This window comes from Zonotrichia leucophrys, chromosome 7 (assembly GCF_028769735.1).
Source record: "Zonotrichia leucophrys gambelii isolate GWCS_2022_RI chromosome 7, RI_Zleu_2.0, whole genome shotgun sequence".
Taxonomy (NCBI): Eukaryota; Metazoa; Chordata; class Aves; order Passeriformes; family Passerellidae; genus Zonotrichia; species Zonotrichia leucophrys.
In genome coordinates, this window is record NC_088177.1 from 12,179,209 (window position 1) to 12,200,626 (window position 21,418).

At 41.4% G+C, this 21,418-nt stretch overlaps 1 protein-coding gene across 1 annotated transcript; it reads left to right on the forward strand.

Annotated features, from left to right (window-relative positions):
- The first annotated feature begins 2,273 nt into the window (after positions 1–2,273).
- On the forward strand, positions 2,274–20,207 carry MYL1 (myosin light chain 1). Its single transcript, XM_064718133.1, has 7 exons — positions 2,274–2,414; positions 12,950–12,977; positions 16,121–16,264; positions 17,779–17,952; positions 18,471–18,548; positions 19,026–19,078; positions 19,874–20,207. Exons 1-6 carry the CDS (start codon positions 2,292–2,294, stop codon positions 19,052–19,054), a joined length of 576 nt encoding a protein of 191 aa, XP_064574203.1. The 5' UTR covers positions 2,274–2,291; the 3' UTR covers positions 19,055–19,078; positions 19,874–20,207.
- Positions 20,208–21,418: the final 1,211 nt, after the last annotated feature.

Consider the following 21,418-nt stretch of genomic DNA (forward strand, 5'->3'; position numbering starts at 1 on the left):
CCTCCTCTCCTCCTCCTCCATACTTGTTTTATTTTCTCATCCAATCAATATACAATTATTTTGGGTCAGTACATCACAAAACCACCTTTACTGGCAGAATGAAGCATATCCAGACACATCTGCATTATTACACAGGCCACAATTGTGCAAAAAACCCCCTAAGCTTGTTCTTCATTCCTGAAATACTTTCTTCCTTTAAAAAATATATTTGGTGGTGGCTTTAGAGTTTATTTTATTGCAAATCACAGGTGAGCATAGAAATTATTAATTATTAGATCATCACCAATTCTTTCTTGCAATGAAAGTTCTCACAGGTGCAGTGATGCATAAAAGTAGGTTTAGACTATTTCCATCCAAGTTACACCTCTGGGATTCATTGTAGTGATGGATTCACTGAAGTTTGGCTTGTGCAATGTAAAACATCAGAATCACTAGAGATGCCCCCATCAGGCCCCTTGGGGATGGCAGCCCACAGGCTCCTGCTGGTCAGAAGCAGTGCAGAGTCCATGCTAACACTTTCCTGGACAGTTTAGCAGAGCAGGAATCCCTCCATAAAGCATCTTGGAGGCAGCCAGCAGAGCTCATACATCACAGGCTTAAAGGCAGAGAAATAGAAAATAAAGTCCTTCCCAGTGTGTGTTCCCTGAAGCAGAGGCTGAGCCAAGACTTCAAATTATATCCATCAGTACAGGTCTACTGATTCAAAAGGGATGACTCAACTTCCATCAGGTCCCTGGCTCAAGGTCATGGGCTGTAGCAAAGAAAAGATCTGAGCATGATCCTACATGAAAGCACACCTTTAGCCACTCTCCATCCCTCCTCTTGGTATGCATATTTTTGGTAAGTTTACCTTCCTAGGTAAACTTACCAAAAAACCACATTTATTGAAAAGACAAGTGCTTGGATATCCTGCCAGATTTTGGATGTTCAAGCCTTCAAGCTTTTAGGTTCTAAGTACAAAATACTCTACCTATAGTTCATGGGCTCCATCAAAAGCCTTGAACTTACTAGCACAAAACTTCAGGAGTCTGGAGAGTAAATAGGAGAGGGATTGCTAGACAAGGGAGGAACAATCAGTGCTCTGGGATTTTTCTGTGGAAAATCCCAATCATATGGGCTCAGGGAAATCATCAAGTTTAAAGAGTTAGAAACTGTTTTGCTGTCATGGAAAAAGTCTAGTGAAAACACAAAAGCCACCTTCTCCTGAAAGCTGTGTCTCTTGGAGAGCATGGAGAGCAGGAACATCCAGGAGGGGTGGAAAGATAAACAAGGGGCAGAGGAGAAGGAGAATGGAGCAGGAGAAGTGCTCCATTGCCTGATGGCTAGTTTACAATAATAAACACAATTACAAAGGGAAACCTTTCAGTGTGGGAAGATAACATCCAGCTGATCTCTGTTCCATTAGGGCACAGCTTAAGCCTAGGAGAGGAAAAAGAAGATCAAAGAAAAAGATTAAAGGAAGCAGTTTTCAATTTTAAACACAGTCTTAATGTGATGGAACGGAAAAGTAAGAACAGCTGAAAGACACCCAGGGTCAGGTCAGGGAGAGATGCCTTGGCTGAAGGTACTGCGGTGTTTTCCGTACTTGTCTGCTTTATTTTTAAACACCCAGAGCCTTTGCTTGAGCAACACTTCCTTGAACAAAAAGGAAGCAGAGGAGGAGAGAAGGGCTGTAAAGAGAGAAGCTAATGGGGTTGGAAAAATATGATCTCCCCAGCCATGAAAGTCAAAATTACTGTTTGAAACTGAATCCTCCTGGAGTACTACACAGGCATGGGGGAAAAGGGGAAGGGAGGGAAGGAAAGAAAGATTTATTACTTAAGCAGAACTAAAATTCTGATTTAAAAAAGGACCGTTCAATCCATATCCAAATTTCAGAACAACAGCAAATCTGAAACTGGTCTTGTTATATTTCCTTCTCCTTTGCATGCATAAAAAAGACAGGGAGGTGGACTGTGTTTTAAAGGGGAAAAAAGTCCCTTGATCTCATGAAGCCCTGAACTCTTATATTCCATTTATAGCTCTAGCTAGAATGACATCCCCCTTGATTATCGGGCTGTCCAATCCAGCTGCATGTGTCAGGACTGTATGAGGCACTAAGTGAAATATATATATGCCCTTACAGGGTTTAGCACATCGGGTCCACCTCCAGGGTACAGGCTGTAGCTCATTCTGACCACTGCTCCTCTCCCAGGAATCACTTGTTAAGTGGTTTTTGTTTGGGGTTTTTTTTTTTTTTAGAGTTGTTTTTTTTTTAGGGCACTTTTACTTTCCAATTTAAGCAACACAAAATGGCACCAAAGAAGGACGTAAAGAAACCAGCGGCGGCCGCGGCACCGGCGCCCGCGCCAGCACCAGCACCAGCAGCACCAGCCAAGCCCAAAGAACCTGCCATCGACCTCAAGAGCATCAAGGTAAAGGGGGGAGCACGGCCTGAGGGGCCCAGGGGACAGGGAGCACAGTCCTGGCTGAGAGCTGCTCGGAAGGCTGGCCTGGGCTTGGTTCCGGTCTGGGGACTGCAGGGCAATGAATGAGGAACCTCAGCCCGTGGATTTGCTGAGCTGCTCCAGCTTTGGAGTGTTTCAGCAGCTGGAGGGTGTAAGGCATGGTGCATGATTTAACAAAGAGTGAAGCCTGGGATGACAAATGTTGGAGTGTGGACCTCAGAACTTTTTACTCAATTGGTACCAGTCTCACCTGTTTGGTAAAGATAAATTTAAAATAAACACACAACAACAAAAAAAAAAAAAATACCCTAAAGTAGGTCCATGAGGACACGCACGGGATTACTGAAACATGAAATACCATGTTTTCCCATTGCAGTGCATGAAACCCCATCTTTTGTAGTTTAAAATTCTTTTCCAAATTTTTGAACCACCTGATGACCCTTTGATCATGTGGTTTGGGATCAATATAACTTATTTTTAAAAGAAACAAAATAGTTTTAAAAAGAGAGATTTGGCAGTTTTGCCTATTTTCTTTTCATTTGCACTGTACAACAGACATTGGTGAGACCATGAGCAAGAAAGCCATGGATGGAAGCATTTAATCTGATTTCCTCTCATCCTTATATGTTTGCTGAGAATTTATAATTTGCTGCAAATTGAAAGCGACAAAGAGAAGGAGTCTTTTGAAGGTTTCCTTCTGACTGCACTGTCATTTGTTCTCAAAATATCTTTAGATTTTGCATGCCAACCAACATCACTGACTGTTGCCCTCACCCTTTGAAGAAAACTCCTCCATTTTGGGAGATTCTTTACTTAGGAAAGAGGAGAGGGAGGCTAAGCAGTTAAGAGATGAAGAGACAGACTAGTTTCTCTGAGTAGGACTATAAATAGTTATTCTGTACCTACCTGGCAAGCTGATTGGTCCCAGGACCAATTTGCTAAATTCTACATAAAGAATCATGCCTATTATGGGTAAAAAAAACGACAAAGACTACTAGTAAGATTTATACATGATGAATTGTATTCCAGATACCTTAACACATATAGTCCTGACATGTTAAGCCATTTACTGAAACTTCTCCAAGTTTACTTTAATTTTCCCAATCTATAGTTAGTATTTTTCTAAAAATGTATGTATCTTCTCATAAGATTGAAGCTGAAGCCATTGACAAGAGGAAAAAAAAAAAAGGCATTTTGAAATATTTAGAATTTTGAAGAATAGATGAAAAACCCACTAGTTTTGAGCATACTGTCTGACAATTAGATTAGGCCTCACATTGTACTAGATGATGGGGAATCAAGCTAGATTTCCTGCTAAATAGCTAAATATGATTTGATAGCTTTCTATCTTCAGTAATCAGAAGAAAATAGAATTTTGAACTCCATTAAACCTAGCTAATCTATCTTTGTATAAACAATAATATATTATCTGCTAAAAAATGTCAAATTGCACTCTGAGGCATCTTTGCAGTTCACTCACTTACCCAAAGGAAATAGTAGCAAGAAATATGCACTGGGAGAACAGAGAGAACTCTCCAGGTTTTGTCATATTCAGACTGATAAAAAAAGATAGAATTTAGGGAGACTTTCTTTTGACAGATACCAGACAAAATATTTTCTGCTGGGGTCCCAGCCAACCACCATGGATGGTTACCCCTTTTCCCAATTTGAGAACTCAGGCAGTGAAGGGAAAGAATTCCAGGTTATAAGTAATTTGTCTAGGATATGTGGCAGAGTCAGGAATGAGTTTTCTGAGTCTTAGCCCAGTCTCTCAATTATTTCTCTGTACTTCCATTCAATTACCAAAGTCTCAGCATGGTGAAAGTTACAGCACCATTTCCAGCACAACTTTGGAGGCAGGGAGTACTTAAAACTAAGGTTTTGTCTGGGACTCAGTGAATAATCCTGACCTAAGGCTCTTTACAGTGATTTACCAGACATGGAGGCAAAACCCACACCACTTTAAAAAAGGGGATTCACTGGGCTGTGCTTCCCTCCTCAGGGAATTCGCAGCCATGGCAGAGCTTGCTGCTTGAGAGGTGACTGGGAATGTCACGCTACACTGCCATGATGATTTGGGGAGCCACACAGCAGGAAAACACACAGAAAGGCTTTGTCAGCTTTTATAGACACATCCAAGCCCTGTGTTACAGATAAGGGGAGAGCTGCCCAACCATGAGCCAAATAAGCCACATTTGGCTGTGCACTTCATTCTTAGTTGGCATTACAAGTCATAGTAGCTTCCAAAACAAAGATGGTGGTTTACAAACATGAGTAGTGATTCTTTTGGTGGTACCTTCCCACTCAGATGCCCTTCTTGGCCCATCTTCAGGGATTCTAGTTTTCTGGACTTTTTGGAGTGCATATTTTGCAACCTTGTGTGCTTTTTCCCCTCCTTCCTTAAGAGAGCTCAAGCTGGGTTTGTCTATCACCATCAGAAGCTGTGATAAAGTTGGGACAGACCATTGACTCTTCTCTGTTCTTCACTGATCTCTTTAAATTAACCAAACTGGAGCAAATATTTGGTGATCTGCTAGTGCCAACAGCAGCTAATATAAAATGTTCTATTTCACAGCAACAGCTATTGACTATAAAACTGAGTAACAGGAATACTGGTAGACTCAAATCTCTCAACTCAGCCCTTTTACAGCTCACCTTGGGCTACAGTATAACAACCATAGAAAGAAAGTGAAGGCAGGGATGAAGAACTTGCTTTTTAATAGAAATGTGAAGACCTATTTCCTTCTACTCAGGGAACAGCTTAAAAACTCAATCTTTGCACAAGCCTTTCCAGACCATATGTGTATTTCCAATTTTCCTTATTACTAATATGTCTTGGATTTGTATAGGCACAAAAGTTAAAAATTAAATAATAACTGAGAAGAAAACAGGGCAGTGGAAACAGCTGAGAGCCATCACTAGGAACCAACCATTATTAAAATCAAAATTACCATATAGATAATTTTTCTTAAGAGAGCCCCAAGAATTCTGCAATTAAAACTGTGGCCAAGTACTCTCCTAAAAACACAGCTTATGTGTTTTATCAACCTTCTTCTCCCACACAAGCCTGAGTGAGGAGAAATGTTTAACTCATGAGAAGCACTACTGGGGGTCTATTTCTGCAACAACTGGGATGAAACATGAATGATGCAGATGTCTCATGCTTGGTTTTGCAACTAAGGCAGTGGGAAATGGATGAATTTCCCATTGCACAAATCTGTATAACTTAGTTCCTCTTACCAACAAGAAAAGTATGCTTTTTTTTGGTGGAAATCTAAGGGTCCTTCCCAGCCCTTTGCCAGAGCCCAGGCTCATAAAATCAACTAGGATGCTTTGGGATGCCAATGCTGAAGATGCTGAGGCTGCCACTCTGCAGGTGGTGACCTGGATGTGTCCTGACCTGGTGTCACACTAGGTCCTTTACTTCAAGGATACAGCTGGGTATCTTCTATTGAGTACAGACAGAGATTGGGCAAGTGTCCACACTGGAAATGAGGTTAGGGGTACACAAGGCTTCCTATGCCTGTATTTTCAAGAATCAGATACCATGACATCAATTATGCCATGCCCAACTGCAGATCAGCCACCCAAATGTGTAGAAGAAAAACAATTAAAAGCTACCAACTAGTAAAAACTTGCTAAAATCTTGTGTAACTGTGTGATGCATGATGATGATGATGCCTGTTGCATGGATTGTTTCTAACTACAGAGCTCTTAAGGCAGTAAAAAGTGTTTCTCCAAGCATCCTTATTTCTTGTTACATTCACCACTTGAGTAGGTCATCTCTGAAGAGATATTGCTTTGGATATAACCAGAGAGAGAGAGAGAGAGAGAAACTCACTAAAATGCACTGACAGAAAGCTCCTGGGCTAGAGGGCAAGCAGCACTGCAAATGTTAGCTGAAGCACTTGGAGAGCTGTTGAGCTGCAGACAAACTCCACATGAAGCTGTGAGAGCAGGAATGTCAACAGTGGCTTTGCTCAAGAGTGCTAAGGGCTTTTTTATGAGACAGCAGGTTTTTACTTGAAACTTTGGGCTCAGGTCTTCAAATTGTGCCTGATTTATCTCCAGCTGTGACTCCAGAAGGATTCCTTAGGATGAGTGATCTGTTGGACAAGGTCACCAGTCCCAAGCGTCCTTACAGGTAGGAAGGGGACAAATGTCAATATGAATTCAGACTTAAGAGATGTAAAGGTGCCTCTCTGATGCCATCCAGACCAGCTTCCTGCTACTGCTTTGACCCAGCACCATCCAGGATCCAACTCAGAACAGCCCCAGCCCCTGGCTCTGTGGACCTCACCACTGACATGTCACAGCCCATGCTGCTGCCCAACTCAGGACAGGCAAGGCACAGCACAAAGGTGTCCCAGGAGAGGCCAACTGGACACACTGTTGGAAACAACACACAAAAACCACAGCTTAGTTTTGCTTACAAATCTTTCAGAAGAATTTTGCCTTCCTAAACTGCTGCTAAGCAAGAAGCCCATCAAAAGTAGAGACTACCCACATATATTAGTAGACATTTTTCCTTAATGTTGCTAACTGGAAAATTTGTTTGAAAAATAATTTTTTTTTTAATTTAAACAAGATCCATTCTCAGTAATTCACCGCTTTAGCAGCATTTAAAAAAGAATACTTGTAGCCTTTGGATGCTCTGGTGAATGGCAGACTTTGGTAGAAACAGTGGAAAGCAAATTACACAAAATGTAACATTTTAAGAGCTCACAGGGTAACTCCAAGTGTTAACAGGAATTACGTGGCAGAACCCTAGACCCATCAAAACAACCCCACAATATTTCTAATATATAGTTTTAAGTCCCTTTAGACCACAGAGATGTTGTAAAAGATAGTAATAAGACACCTGAGTTAATCTTACATAAGGCAAGAAGAAGGTGACAAATTTAGCCAATGACAAGCAGAGAAAGAAGTTGTCTGTAAGGGGATCTGAAACAAGCAACCTGGAAATTTGCCCTTGTTTCACTAAGACTTTATTATATCTTATACCCAGCGCCAAGAAGCACTTTCAGCTGGCTGGTTTACCACAGAGCACTTAAATGTCAAGTAGCAAGGGTTTAAATTACATTAATACTCTAGCAGTGCCACTGGGAGGCATGTTAAAACAAGAAATCCCTCCAAAAGCAGGGCTCCAGAGCCTCACATCTTGTCTATCCCCTTGATTATACACATTCCAGCCCAAAAGCAATTAGAAATGGGACATGTTTACAAATGAGCCCAGCTGAAGGCACTTTGCCCCCTGAAGCTGGAGAAATGTGATCAAGAGTGCAGCAAGAGCACGTATCACAGCCAGACATTTCAGAAGGGCACGTTAGTTAAACGTCAAGGCTCATCCAAAAGTTTCTGCACAGCTGCAAAGTAACTGTGACTGTTTAAAAAGCTATAAACTGGAAAGTGACACAAAATGCTTAGGAAAAAGGTCAAGTCAATCTGCAGTCAAGTCATTTAAACTCAGAGATATTTCTGAAGTAGTCTTTCAAATCTCAGAATATCTCACACATGCAATTTTTTCTCCTGTATTAATGGGGGTTGTTTTTATTCTTTCAATTGTGTTTCTAGGCAGCTCTGTTCTCAAAACAGACCTCAGTTTCTCAAGAGCTCTTCTTCTAATGTTACTCTGCCTCATACAACAGGAAGCTAAATCCATCAAGCTCTTAATTCTTACTTAATTGAGAAGCAGCCTCTCTAAAACCTTGGCATTGATTGCACAAGTTATGGAACTGAGGTGAGGGATGGGAAAAGGCCAACCTGCTTTTCAGAGGGCTTTAGAAGCTGTGTAATCCTGAACTCAGTGATGTGTACTAGAAAAGATGTGTAGCTGTATTAATCAAGGAGCAGACATTAATAGTGAGCAGGTATCATATAAACTACTGTAGGCACAATCCTATCTTAACCTCATTTAAAAAAAAAAATTTAAAACCCTCCAGTCATGAATAGAAGGCTAAATTACAATGAGTATCCTAGGAGAATCTCAAATTTTCTCCTCTCTGATTTTCCAAGATATCCAGTATGACTTAGTCTCTTTTAAAGAGACAGCACCTTGAAATAGCTGGTAATTCTCTAATAAACTCCTAAGATTATCTACTTCTTGTCATTCATCCAAAAGGTAACAAACAAATGGAGCAGTTTAGTGCTTTAACTCCCAGCAGCACCTTCTCCCAGGGTTTTCCATCCTGTCCAGACCTCTCCTGAGTTACAGGGAGCAGAAGGCAGCTGCCCCTCAGCACTGATCCCCCTTAGCACAGCTGTGCTCAGTCTTAGTGCCCACCAGCCTAAAGAGGTGAGCACAGCATCCCACTGCAAAGCTTGGGGCCCTAAGGCACAGAAACCAATGATTTGTGGGGAATTAGGAACTTTGTTAATAATTTGGAAATTTTTGTGGATTGAGTCTCCATTTAGCTGGTGAAAAAGTGTTGTGTACAACCCCATCAGCCCCACCCTGTAACTGGGACCTGATAAAATATCTCTGGCAACAGAATTACTAGAAAGTAGTCACAGACAATGCAAAGAAAAAACAAATTAAAAAACCAAACTCAAAATACACTACCTCTTTCTTTGGCACAGATAGCCCTCTGGATAACAACTCTGCCCATAGGGCTACATGAAATTAGAGAAATCCAAGTAGTTCTGGTCTTTCCTGTGTGTTGCAGTTGCTTCAACCTTTCATTCTTTTTGCTAGGGGTGGGGCATTCAGTTTTTGTTAAACTGAGCTCCCTGAAATATCCAAATCATCCCTAAAGCCTCAAGACTCAGTGTCCTCTGACAATGCAGAGAACACTGCCAGGATCAGACCAAAGACCAGATCACTGCAAAATACTTCTTCGTCCCTTTTGAGTTTTCTGAAAGCTCCTTTTAGAATTGGAAATCTCACCTTTAATTTCTTTTAAAGAGTGCTTGAAATTTTTTTCATCTAGGCCATTTTGTAGCTGCCCTTACTGAAAGCAAGCACATTTTAACCCCCTCAACAGCTCTATTGTCTTAGAGCAGATTCTTAATTTAAGTAAATCAACATGCCCGTGCTAAAATATTCCTCCCAGTAAAACTCTGTCTAGTGAGATGTTATTCAAGTATCAGCATTAAAATGAAGGGCTGATACGGTGCCCTAGTTTTTCCTCATCTAAACTCTGAGCCAAACTCCCATATGGTCAAAAGACAATCAGCTTATATGTAGATCCCTGTCAGCTGATAATATTTGATAGCCAATTGAAGCCAGATAACTAATCCAGGTATCTGGTTTTTATGCCCAAGACAAGTGCACTGCAATTATTTTCTGCTTGTCACCTTTTGGAATGAGTTTTGTTGTAGCCAAACATAAAACCTGCCTGTTCAAGAGAAGGAGTCTAAGTTTTCCCTAAAACAAAACCAAAAAACCAAACCAAAAAAAACCCCAAAACAAAAAACAAATCTAAAAATTCAAATCTGTTTTCAGGGGAACATTTCCTAGTTGCCAGCACTGGAGAACAAGATGCTGAAGGCAGAAGGAAAATTCCACAAAAAGCAATGTACTCCATTGATCTAGACACCATTTCAGTGTTTCAAAAGCTCCTCTATTAATGCATGGGGACGGATGGCCAAGGTCTTGAGGATTTTTCTCACTCACCTGAATTCCAGCCCCAGCCAGTGTAAATCAGGAACTCTGCACTGTGCTAAACCTGTCAGCAAACCCAGGGCAAAACCATCAGCCCCCTTTCTATGCAGCCACACCTGATTGTGGCTACACCATTGTGAACACATCCCTGCAAAATATTTTTGCTATTACAAATAGCAAAAAAACATCAAAACCCAGCAACAAACCAACGAAAAGGAAAGAATTGTCAGCAGAGCTTTTTTCATACTCAGTATATTTCCAGATATTTCTAAAAAATTGCAAATAATTTGTTTGAACAGAGCATTTTTCCAGCTACAACAGCAAGCTCAGAAAAATCTTTGCAGTTGCATCTTTTTTTCTTTTCTAATAGGAAGTAGGAGGCTAGCATCTCAAATCCACCTAATTTGATTGCTCAGTTTTGTAACAACAGTAAAATAATCTGATTGGATTTGATTCTCTCATTCAGAGTATTCAACATACTGAAAACACAGTGGTGGAGGTTATGCTTCTCTTCAGGAGAAGAGCAAGCTACAGGGAGGGTTTTACTCACTAATCACATCTCATCTTTAGACAGCCAGGAACAGTGACTTCTTAGCAGGAGCAACCAATAGAAACTAAAAGGGGGGATTTGAGTTCAGAACTGGGAGTCTGCTGTTGTCACACAACTATTCCCACCCTGCTTCACGACACTCTTGATCTTGTTGAGGCAACAGGGAATGGAAGAAGCTTGCAGCAAAGTTTGCCAATCCTTTTACAAGTCATAACTTCCATTGAGATATTTCACCTGGTCTTGGGGGATGCTGCATGGTGGGCCTTGGTTTTTGCTACTTAAAGAAACTGCAGCTTCTACCTCCTGCTCCCTGTCTGCAGGCCCACCATGACCACCCTGCAACCCAAAACGCAGGTACGCCTTTCCCCACTGTGAACAGTCTTGCTTCCAGTTCACAAAGGCTTTTGGGGTCCTTAGCTTCTATCACAGCTTCTCCTTTGCCTCAACCTCACAAACACCTGAGCAGCACCACATCTGTACACACCTGGGAGCTCCAAACCCAGCACCCTGGTGCCCTGCCGACCCAAGCCCCAGAGGAAAAGCATCCTAGAGATCCCAGGCTCCTATGAATACAGACTTCCCACTGCCCTGCAGGGTACATCTACACATCAGCCACTAACTTCATACAATTGGTTCCAAACTGCACAGATCATTTTTCCATTTAAAATGTTAAAAATTTGGGAAACATGGTCAGAGTGTGCAGAGGAGGAGCTTCCCAGAAGGATTGTCAGCTTCTCTGTTGACAGATAACTTTTCTGCTCAGTGTCAACAACTTGAGCAGACAGGCAGCAGTACTATTCATGTTGGGCACTGGATTATCCATGGAAGGGGTTGAGCAAAGCCCAGCTAAGATATGAGGACCATTCAGCTGCATCTCACCCATCCTGCAAGCCACGTGTGGAACCAGCCAGCTCCTCACCCTCACTGCTCCTGACTCTACAGCTCATCAGAGAAGTAGAATCCTTCCCTATAAGGAAGTCTTGGTAGGTCTGGACGAGGAATATCTCCTCCTGATGGTATGGACCCAGAAAGTGCTGACATGAATCAAACTTATTGCTTGTCACTCCCTGCCTTCAGCCTCCTAAAAATAGCCATCATAAGGTGTCTATCAAGACATGGATCCTCCTGTCACTTTGCCCTAAGAAAGCTAAAGAACTCGCCAAGGGGAGGGACCTCTTCCTTCTGACACCTAATCCAGGCAATGCCGTCAGCACTGCCGGATAAATAAGGGGAAGAAAGGCAAGGGAAGCAGGACCACTCTCAAGACCTCCCAGCTAATCCTTCCTGCTGTCTGCTGCTCTGCATTTCCAACTCAACCATGGTGGGTGCACTGCAATAGCTAGCAGCCAGCCAGTGTAGTTTACAGAAGTAAATAGGGCTTCTTGCCCATGTTAGGTCTTGGGGGGTGGGGGAATGGACAGTTCAGGAGACAGTTTAGGTTTGCTTGGTTTTCCTGTTAAAACCTAAAGGTTTTCCAGTTAGCCTCCAGTTCTGAACCAGGCAACAGTAGTGGTGCAGCTCCCACAGGTTCTGACAGAAGGGTTACAATTTCCTAAGCTTTTTAATCAAATGCAACCAGCTCAAGTGGCGAGGAAAAAATCATATTTTATATTAATAAATATCATATATTAGTACTGTATGAAACAGCGTGCAATCAAAAACTAATTTGAGACATAAATTTTAAGGGAATAATTTAATTTCTATGTTAATAAAAAACAGCTGGTTATTTAGAAATATTACTTCAAATTGTATAACTAAAATGGATCTATGGTAAAACAGTAAATGGACCTGATGGTAATTAATTAGGGTTTCTTTTAGTTAAGAGATTTTCTATTTTTGTTACTTCTTGCCACAGCTCTGTCTTTTCCTAGGATATAGATTTTAAGGAAAACTTTAAGAATAAACTTGCTGGTGTATTTTTATGCAGGAAGTTGCTAGATTAGGTTGCTATGGCCTAACTACATTAGGCAAGACAGAAGTGAAAGCCTCAGGTACTCGGTGCTATTTACTTTCTCTCAGTGCATTTTCAGCAGTACTAGTTCTCTTTTTTCTCTCTCTTTTTCTCCCCAACTGCAGTCCTTCTCTGCTGATGAAATCAATGGTAAGTGAAATCAAAGTTAAACTTTACCAGGGGGAAGGAGGGGGAGCAAAATGGCTACCAAATGCTAAGTATTCACTAGCCTTAAGAGCTCTTTTGCTATCTGCATTACTTCTGCACATTTGACAGGCCACTTTTTTGCTCTTCTGGAAGATGACTCATGGATTGAGCTGGATGCTTTAGAAAACACACAGGTTCTCCCCCAGCCCCCCTTCCTAAGCTATTTTTTGTGATTGATTTCCTTCCAACAGATCGAGTTCTCCAAGGAGCAGCAGGATGGTAAGTTACAAGAGAGCTGATACCTTTTACATGTGTGTGGGTTCCAAAAGAGCTGCAGGCTCTTTTTAAGAAATTAACTTTTATAAAACAATGAGCTCAGACTTCCTCTGATATAAATCACCACACTCTTGACTTCAGAGCAGTGATGACTTATGCTGAAAAAGAAGGTGACTGTAGATCTACATGTAATTTATCTGGATGTTTGTTTACATGCTGTGTGAACTGAGAAGTTTATGCCATGATACAAAGAGAAAAAATACTGTCTCTACTTACTGAACATTCTTCACTTGTGCTCCTGTTCTGGCTCTTCACAAGGATGCTGAAAATAAGTCTTGAACTTGACAGTCCCAGGGGAAATAGGCAGAAGGAGAGCAACAGAAGGAGGAACTGGGCTGAAAATTCAACTTAGCTGCAGTGACTTTGCAATCTCACATGAACAGAAGATGCAAGAGTTCTGTATGTCACTTTTGCCAGGAGGTGTTCTGGAGGCTGTTTTACTGTAAAAATATTCTTTTTAAGCATGGAAAGAGTTAGCAAATAAGTGACTTGTGCAAATTGCTGCTTACACAATGGTGTGGATATGCTGCACTTCTTGAGCATCTTGCTATATTCTTTGATTTACAAGCAACTTGCAGCTTCCACATTTTTGGTTTCAGTCTTTTAGAAAGAGACAAAAAGCCTGACATGAACAATAATTCTTACTGAAGCCCTAGAAACTTAATTTTAAGTGTTTCAAATAGGCTAAGAGATGCATTTGGGCTATATTAAGTAATATTTTAAAATGTAAAAAATCAGTAGCACATACAGTAGACTGAAGAAAGTGTTTAGAAAGGAAGATACAAGGATTTCCTAGAAATTCAGAGGGAGTGGAGTAGCTACAAACAGGTCTTGAGAGAGCACTAAACTTTGTGAAGATGAGCCTGCTCTCGGTATCTCCATCAAAGCAATAAGGAGAGGTACAGTGCAGCAAGTGAGAAAATGCTCTTCTTGCAGTCCAAACTCTCTTGGTCACAAAAAAAAAGTCATTTGGACTCTTTCTTACTTCTTGATTCTGAAAATTTTACAAAAGGATTGCGTGGGTTCATGGAAAAATGTCCTCAATTCAAAGCTGCTGGCAATATTTTGAAAGCAAAATATTTCTTTCAGCTTCCCTATGCATTTCAGATCATCCAGGTGCTGTAACTTTACAATGGCTGAACCAAGCAGCAGAGCAAATACAAACTACTTGAGAGAGGGAGAATTTCCCAGGAGCAGATATGCCCACCCTCAGTAACTATTTCTATCTGCACAGGCTTGTGCCCCAGCAGCTGGGTAGTACCATCCTCAGACAGACTTTGAACATGGTTGCTCCAGCAGAGCTATAAACTAGGACTGGCCCTTAAAAAAATAAAAATAAAAAATTCAAAATAAAAACTTCAAAATAAGAACCCACAAAAGATATATTGCAGTGAAATGCATGCCTGAGAGACAAAAATCAATCAGTCCTTTTCTCCAAGCTGGGGAGCTGTGTTCAGAACCCAGTGAACATAAAACTTGATGGGATTTACAAAATGGAGAAACTCTCCTGATGGCTTTGCTGTTAGCACACTGGCATTGTTTTATACCTCACTGCAGCTAAATGTCATTGATTTAGCATATGAAAGATCAGATCATACAATATAAATCACTACAGCTCCACCCATCTCAGCTGCTGGTGCTGATATCTGGAAGCTCTGCACTGGTCCAGAAGGCCATAATTTCATACCCTGCAATGAAAGCTGGAAGGAAAAAGAGTTAGCAGCAAAGGGTTATAGGTGTCTCACATGAGACAGTAAGAGGATTAGTTTCAGATGTATTAGATTACAGCCTAGCAGGCTGACACTGTGGATCAGCACTTTTACTGGGTGCCAGCAACAGCTCCATGGTGGTACAAGGAAGAGTAAAGCAAAAGCATAAATACCTCTGCATCACGTCCCCAGCACAAGATGAATGAAGACATGATCTGAAATGTGGCTTCTTACTCCTAAACCTGCCCCAGAGCAGAATGAACATGGCACAGGGTGTGGAACACAAAGCCTGCGTGGCTGCTGGATGAGAATCATGGCCAAGAAAAAGACATTTTACTCAGTTTACTTGGAGCTCAAGCACAGCATCATCAGACACTGCAGTGCAGAAGAGATCAACAGCACAAACCAAGATGCTTGTGGCATTTGTGGGGTTCAAAGACAGCTTTTTAGCCACAGAGTTGTCCTTTGTCCCCTCGTCTTTTTTTAAAGCCACTCTTCTTTATTCAAATTCTCTAAAAAGCCAAAAAAATAGAGTAATGTGATGACATGGAACTTCACAACAGAAGATGAAGGCTGGTGATGCAATGAAGGCAACTACCTGTGCTGATTTTTGTAGGAGAAATGCCTGCACCCAGAGGTCTTGTCCAACAAGGAGAAATAAGTGAACACTGATCACTTGGCAGCACTGAAAGAAGTCAAGTGAAGTCACAAAGTGAACACACTGGAAAGGCACAGGAAAAAGCACCACATGAGTAATTCCACTGGAAAAGTGGAATATTCATGCATCTGTAAGAAGCAGGGACAAACTACAAAGAATAGGAAAAAAAGAGGGAACAAACATGTTTGGAAATCATGTTGTAAGGCATTTTTAAGGGAAAACAACAGTAAAAGCATTTGAAACCCACCTTCAACTTTCCTTTTAGCACTGTGTAGTTGAGGTGCTGGGATTGCAGGCAGAACCCACTGAAGCAGGCAAAGGTTTTGTACTGCCAGGCTCTTGAGAGTCCCAGTTCTCTGGAGAGATAAGGTGGAGTGGATAACAACATTTTACCATCTGCTGTTATATCATGTGAAGGAACCTGTTCTTGAATGACACTGTTGGTAGAGAACTTATCTTTCCCTGTCCTTGAAATAGATACAGGGTCAATCAAAAAGCTATTGATGGCTATTACAGCCAGGAAAGACATGAAAGGTAGATATAAAAGTTTAAAAATAGTGAAACCAAAATGTCAGAGGGGAGGAGTTTTTCTTGGGACTATGGGCCAAAGATTCCCCTGGCTAACTCCCCTGGAGTCAGTGGAACAGTGCCAGGAGACAGCAGGCTCACATCTTTGTCAGCAGGGAGCTGCCTGGCTCAATGTTGCTCTTCTCTTGCAGACTTCAAGGAGGCCTTCCTCCTCTTTGACAGGACTGGTGATGCCAAGATCACCCTCAGCCAGGTTGGCGATATCATCCGGGCACTGGGGCAGAACCCGACAAATGCAGAGGTCAACAAAATTCTGGGGAACCCCAGCAAAGAGGGTAAGTGCCCTGCAGTCCTTTGGGCTGCTCCTGAGATTGGGAACAGCCATCAGGCAACAGCAAGAGTCACAGCAGGAGAGAGGGGAGCTTGTGCTCTTGTGGGGAGCAACAATACATGGTATTTCACTCATTCCTTTGGAGGAGAATGATGCTGATGGGGAATAGAGGAAAACCTGCTTAAAACATGGAGAATTCTCTGTAAGGTCTGTTTTGGTGTCAACTCAGTGTAGGTATAGCACACACTCATTGCCCACAGTCCTTTAGTGCCCCAGCCTTTGCTTGGAGAGCTGTGGGTCCATTTCTAACAACTTTCAGTCCTTCCACTGCAAGGACTTCTGCAGAAGCCAAGACATTCCCTAGGACTGGAAACCCACCTGTATTTCAGCTGACTGGAATGGTCTACCCAAAGCGCCTACAAACATGGGCACACCGAAGCATACATTGGTAATTTATTACTGAAGCCATTATTAAATTATTTTTCCTCCCTTTCAGAGATTAAAAAAAAGGGAGGAAAAAATACTATAGTCCCCTCATTTTAACAAGGACCTAGAAGCAGGTGATCCCCGATTTCAGTCACACAGGCTAAATTATATTCACATCCTCTGGCCTGGTAAAGCCAATTCTGAGGAACTATTCAGGAAGTTTTGGTACCAGCAGGAAGCAATGAGCACTAACACAGAGGTGAAATCATACCAGGACTTTCAGTGATTCCAGCAAAAACTGACAATGACTTTGATATAGCTGCATAGTAAAATAGGTTTTGTAATAACTGTGTAGTGAAAAATACCTGCCCATATATGTCCATCTATTATATTTTGTGGCTGCCCAGATGAAGGCTGGCAATGGAAAAATCCAGAGGGAGGAAGAAAGAATTAAAAAAAAATATTATTTTATTTAGCAGCCTTGAACCCCCAAAACAAATGAAAATGAGAAACACTTGGGGAAGTTCTCACTGAGGACTACAAATTTTGGCTCATGAGAGGAAAGGGATGGACTAAACTCGGGAGGTCTTAAACCTCCATTGTGGACATGCCCAAATTTACTACTGACACCCACAATAATGTACTTTCCTAGTTCTACTTAGTTTATCCTTTTGCTATCCAAGAGACCCTGAAGAGGTCAGTAACATGTGAGCAACCTCAGCATCTTGTCTAAGTCCCCTTATCCCGCTCTGGTTACCTTTTCTTCATTGCTGGGGCTCAAGATTTTTGTTTGACTGTATTCTACAGTTCCCTCACTCCCCAAATTTTTTCAAAGATTAACTCATGCAGCAAATTTCATTTCTGAAAGAAAAATAAAACATACAAAGGTATGTGAGAAGGATCATGGATGTGAAAACTAAATCATAGGATAAGAGAATCCAGATTCTGCAAAGGAACTATCAACTTCTGAGGCAAAGACTAAAGGCTACAAAGAGCTGTGAAAAGCTCTCCCACATTTGAGGGCAAATATGCCTAAGGAATATGCCTAACTTACAAACACCTAGCATGTAACAACTGGTGTTTTTTTCCCAGAGATGAATGCCAAGAAGATTACTTTTGAGGAGTTCCTGCCCATGCTGCAAGCAGCTGCCAACAACAAGGAACAGGGCACCTTTGAAGACTTCGTTGAAGGTCTGCGTGTCTTTGACAAGGAAGGCAATGGCACAGTCATGGGCGCTGAGCTCCGCCACGTGCTGGCTACTCTGGGTAAGGATCATCCTCTCTGCAAGCACTTCAGAGCTGCTGCTCTTTGGAGGCATGAGAGAGGAAGGAAAGGTAGCCCAAACAGTTTGAAGAGGTAGGAGGATACCAAGTCAGACAAGACTTTGGGTTTCCTAACTGTGAATCCACAAAGAAAGCAAACACAGCTTTGGGGTTCCCACTAAAGACCAAAGGAAATGGCTATGACATCTAAATTCAGACAAGATGTTAATAGTGACTGTTATTTGATGAATAGAGAGAAAAGTCTGTGCATCTCAGTGACATAACACAAATGGACAAAAGTAGAGGATTTGCTGTACAGAAATTTCTTTACTCTGTAGGAATAACTAGAATCCCTAGGCATATATGTCTCTGTCTTCTAAAGAAAGTTAAAATTCATTAAGCTCATGTCCTATATAGGTGTTTTTTCACTAACTCAGAAAATAAGAAATGCCTTTGGAAAAGCTGTAGGTTTCAGCCTCAGTTCTGTGTGGAAGAATGAAACGAGTTCTCTCCACTCTCAGGTGAGAAGATGACAGAAGAAGAAGTAGACGAGCTCATGAAAGGTCAGGAGGACTCAAATGGCTGCATCAACTATGAGGGTAGGTGCAAGAGCTTCACACTCATCCTACATTTCTCCTTTCTCTTACAGTTTCACTACAGTGGGCTTTTAGCTTCTCAGGCAGATCAGACAAAGCCCCAGCTGAGTTAGGTCAAAGGCCTTGTGTGTGAGAACAGGCATGGAAAGGTGCTCATCCTGCAGCCACACCATGCCAAAGGCCCCATTCAGCCACAGCACAGGAGGCTGTTCTGGTCAACACCAAATCTCTGCACTCCGGCTTTCTGCAGAGCAGTTGCAGTGATTGTATCCAATAGCTACTGCCTTATCACACTTAAGCAAGAGAACTTGATTTGTGCAACATTAAACAATTAAAACTTCCTATCACTGTATCAGATCAAATCCAACCAGGTACAGATTATTAATGCTATCAGCTCACGAACAGCTCTAAATTTTAGAGTTATTTCCCAAAGTAACATTTGCTGCTCTTTCTAACTAGCATATCTGTATTTTTCCACAGCATTTGTAAAGCACATCCTGTCAGTCTAAGAGGAATTCTCCAGGTACCAAATGGTATGTTCTTCTCATTTGTACACTTCACTTCATCTGCTTGCTATCCATAAAGGCTTCTATAGACCCATGGCCAACAGAGGCTACAAAACCATGCCACCAACATTTCCCCAACAATATGAAAAGAAAAAATGAGACTGTTGTCCAAAAGCAAAGATAGCTGGACTGCAGGTTCCTTGCTCTTGTTCACAGCCCTGTAACTCACTGGAGTTCAGATTTTTCAAACACAATGAAAATTGACAACCTGAGACATTTATCCTACAAGCACAGTTGAGATTGTTTTTAAATGGAAATCAAAGGAACACCTTCCAATAATTTGTAGATTTCTAATAAGACAGAGTGGCCTGAATACTCACATGAGCTACTTGAGAACAAAATAATCTTCAAACAAAATAATCATCTGAAGAAGAATATTGTCACAGAAGAATATTGATCAATAGCCAAAAGAGGGCTTCAAAAGTACCCAATTATTTAGCACTTCTCCTACAAGCAGGGGAAAACAAAAACAACAACCCCTCCCTGCCCCATAGCCTTTATATGTCACTTTTTTGTCCAGAGGCTGGGGGGAAAACCCAAAAAAATCACAAAAAACAAACAGCAAAACAGCAGCTGTCTTTAAAATGCAAACAAACTTTTGTGGGTTTATGTGAACTGTCAGTTATTCTATCCAAGGAAATACACATTCCCAACTGTATGAAACAAACACTCAAAACAGAAATCAAGGGCTCAGTTTGCCATTTTGCAATTGTTTCTTCAGCTAACATTGACTTCATATACAACTTTCCCATTCCTTCCCAGAACAAGCCAAAATTAGAAAGACCAGATGGCACTCAAGATTTGCCTGAAATTCTTGCTCAGTCTGTCACCATCAACATGGAAACTGCATAGAACTGGATGATAAGACTCCAACCCTACCATTTTTTTACCAGCACATCCATGGATATCATCTTTGGTCATTGAAAAAACCACATGGTGGGTTTTTTTGCTTTTTCCAAAGCAAACTACATGGAATAAACTCTACCATCCAGGGTCCATCCATCCCAACCATCTATTTCCATGTTATTTGCATTGAAACAATGTAATTTATTGGGAAAATAAAGCATCCATAAATCCTTGTGGTCACTTTGAGGCTATGAAGTCTTTTTTTTTTTTCCCATTTGTTCAAACCCATTCAAAACAGCATTCAGCAGTTAATTCATATTCCCTGTACATTACATACCACAAAATAAAGTTTTATAAAAAGTATAAATTTGGACATTTCCAGTATCACTTGACTTGATCTTAGTGAAAAAATCTTTGGAGTCTGGGAGGAAGTATAATTAATTAGGACACTATCACCAGCATCATTTTTGGGAGAAGAAGACCTGGTATCTGTTGTCAGAACATCTCCAAAGATGGTAAGATCCAAAACTAGGAAGGATGGCCCTGCTGCAGGGGACTGTGCAGAGCCACTTTTCCCAGCCAAATCTCCTCTGTACTGTTGCAACAGCAGGTAATCAGCACTCTCAGGAAAGAATCCTCCCTGCTGCCTTTATTTTCAGCTTTAGGGACAAATAGAAAGAGCAATCAGAAGTTACAGACACTCTGTAACTGGGAACAGGCCCAGCACCAGGCAAGAAGAGGCCAACTACCCCTGCTGCAGCAAAACTGGGAACAGCCATTGCTCAGGGAAGTATTGTTACATCCCTGCCCTTAAATAAAGAGAGCTCCTCTCTCTTCCTTAAGTGTTCATGAAACTTCTTTAATCCCCATCTGGGTATCAGCCTGTTCTATTAAAATCCTACCTTGCCTTATTGAGCTGCTATGCACGAAATGGCCATAAGTCAAGTGCCAACAGGTGCAGGGGGGGTGGCTGGCACCAGAATAAACCACAGCCGCTCAAACAACAGCTGCCCCTTCTCTGAGGCTTCTCAAAGAATCTCCATTTAAACCCTCACCATGCTGGCACACAGGGCTAAATGAACCTGGGAATTCCACCCTGCCCAGAGACTTCTGCCAGCAGATCGCTTACAAAGGGTTGGGGTTGCTCCACTCAAAATGCAAAAAAAAACCTGGATGGAAGAAAGAAGTAAAAAGTTCTAAAATATTTGGGGCTCAGGCAACTAACAAAGTCAGATGACTTCTCACCATCATAGAAGCAGTTTTTAAGCTGTTTTAAAAACGAGAAGTTTTAATCTCACTCGTTTTTAAAAACTCACATTCAAGTTTTTTTTTAAAACAAAATGCAGATTATGGGACATAATGAGGCTGACAGTTTTTCTCTGGATTCTAATTGCAAAGAATCAAGGTAATACTAATTATACTACTCTCACTCCTCTAAAATTAAAGTACAAGTAATTGTTG

Bases quoted from the DNA above. Each gene is read 5' to 3' on its own strand.
- MYL1 (XM_064718133.1), top strand. From the start codon at position 2,292: ATGGCACCAAAGAAGGACGTAAAGAAACCAGCGGCGGCCGCGGCACCG. The intron at 2,415-12,949 runs GTAAAGGGGGGA...TCCTTCCAACAG, and splicing joins TCGACCTCAAGAGCATCAAG to ATCGAGTTCTCCAAGGAGCA. The intron at 12,978-16,120 runs GTAAGTTACAAG...CTTCTCTTGCAG, and splicing joins CTCCAAGGAGCAGCAGGATG to ACTTCAAGGAGGCCTTCCTC.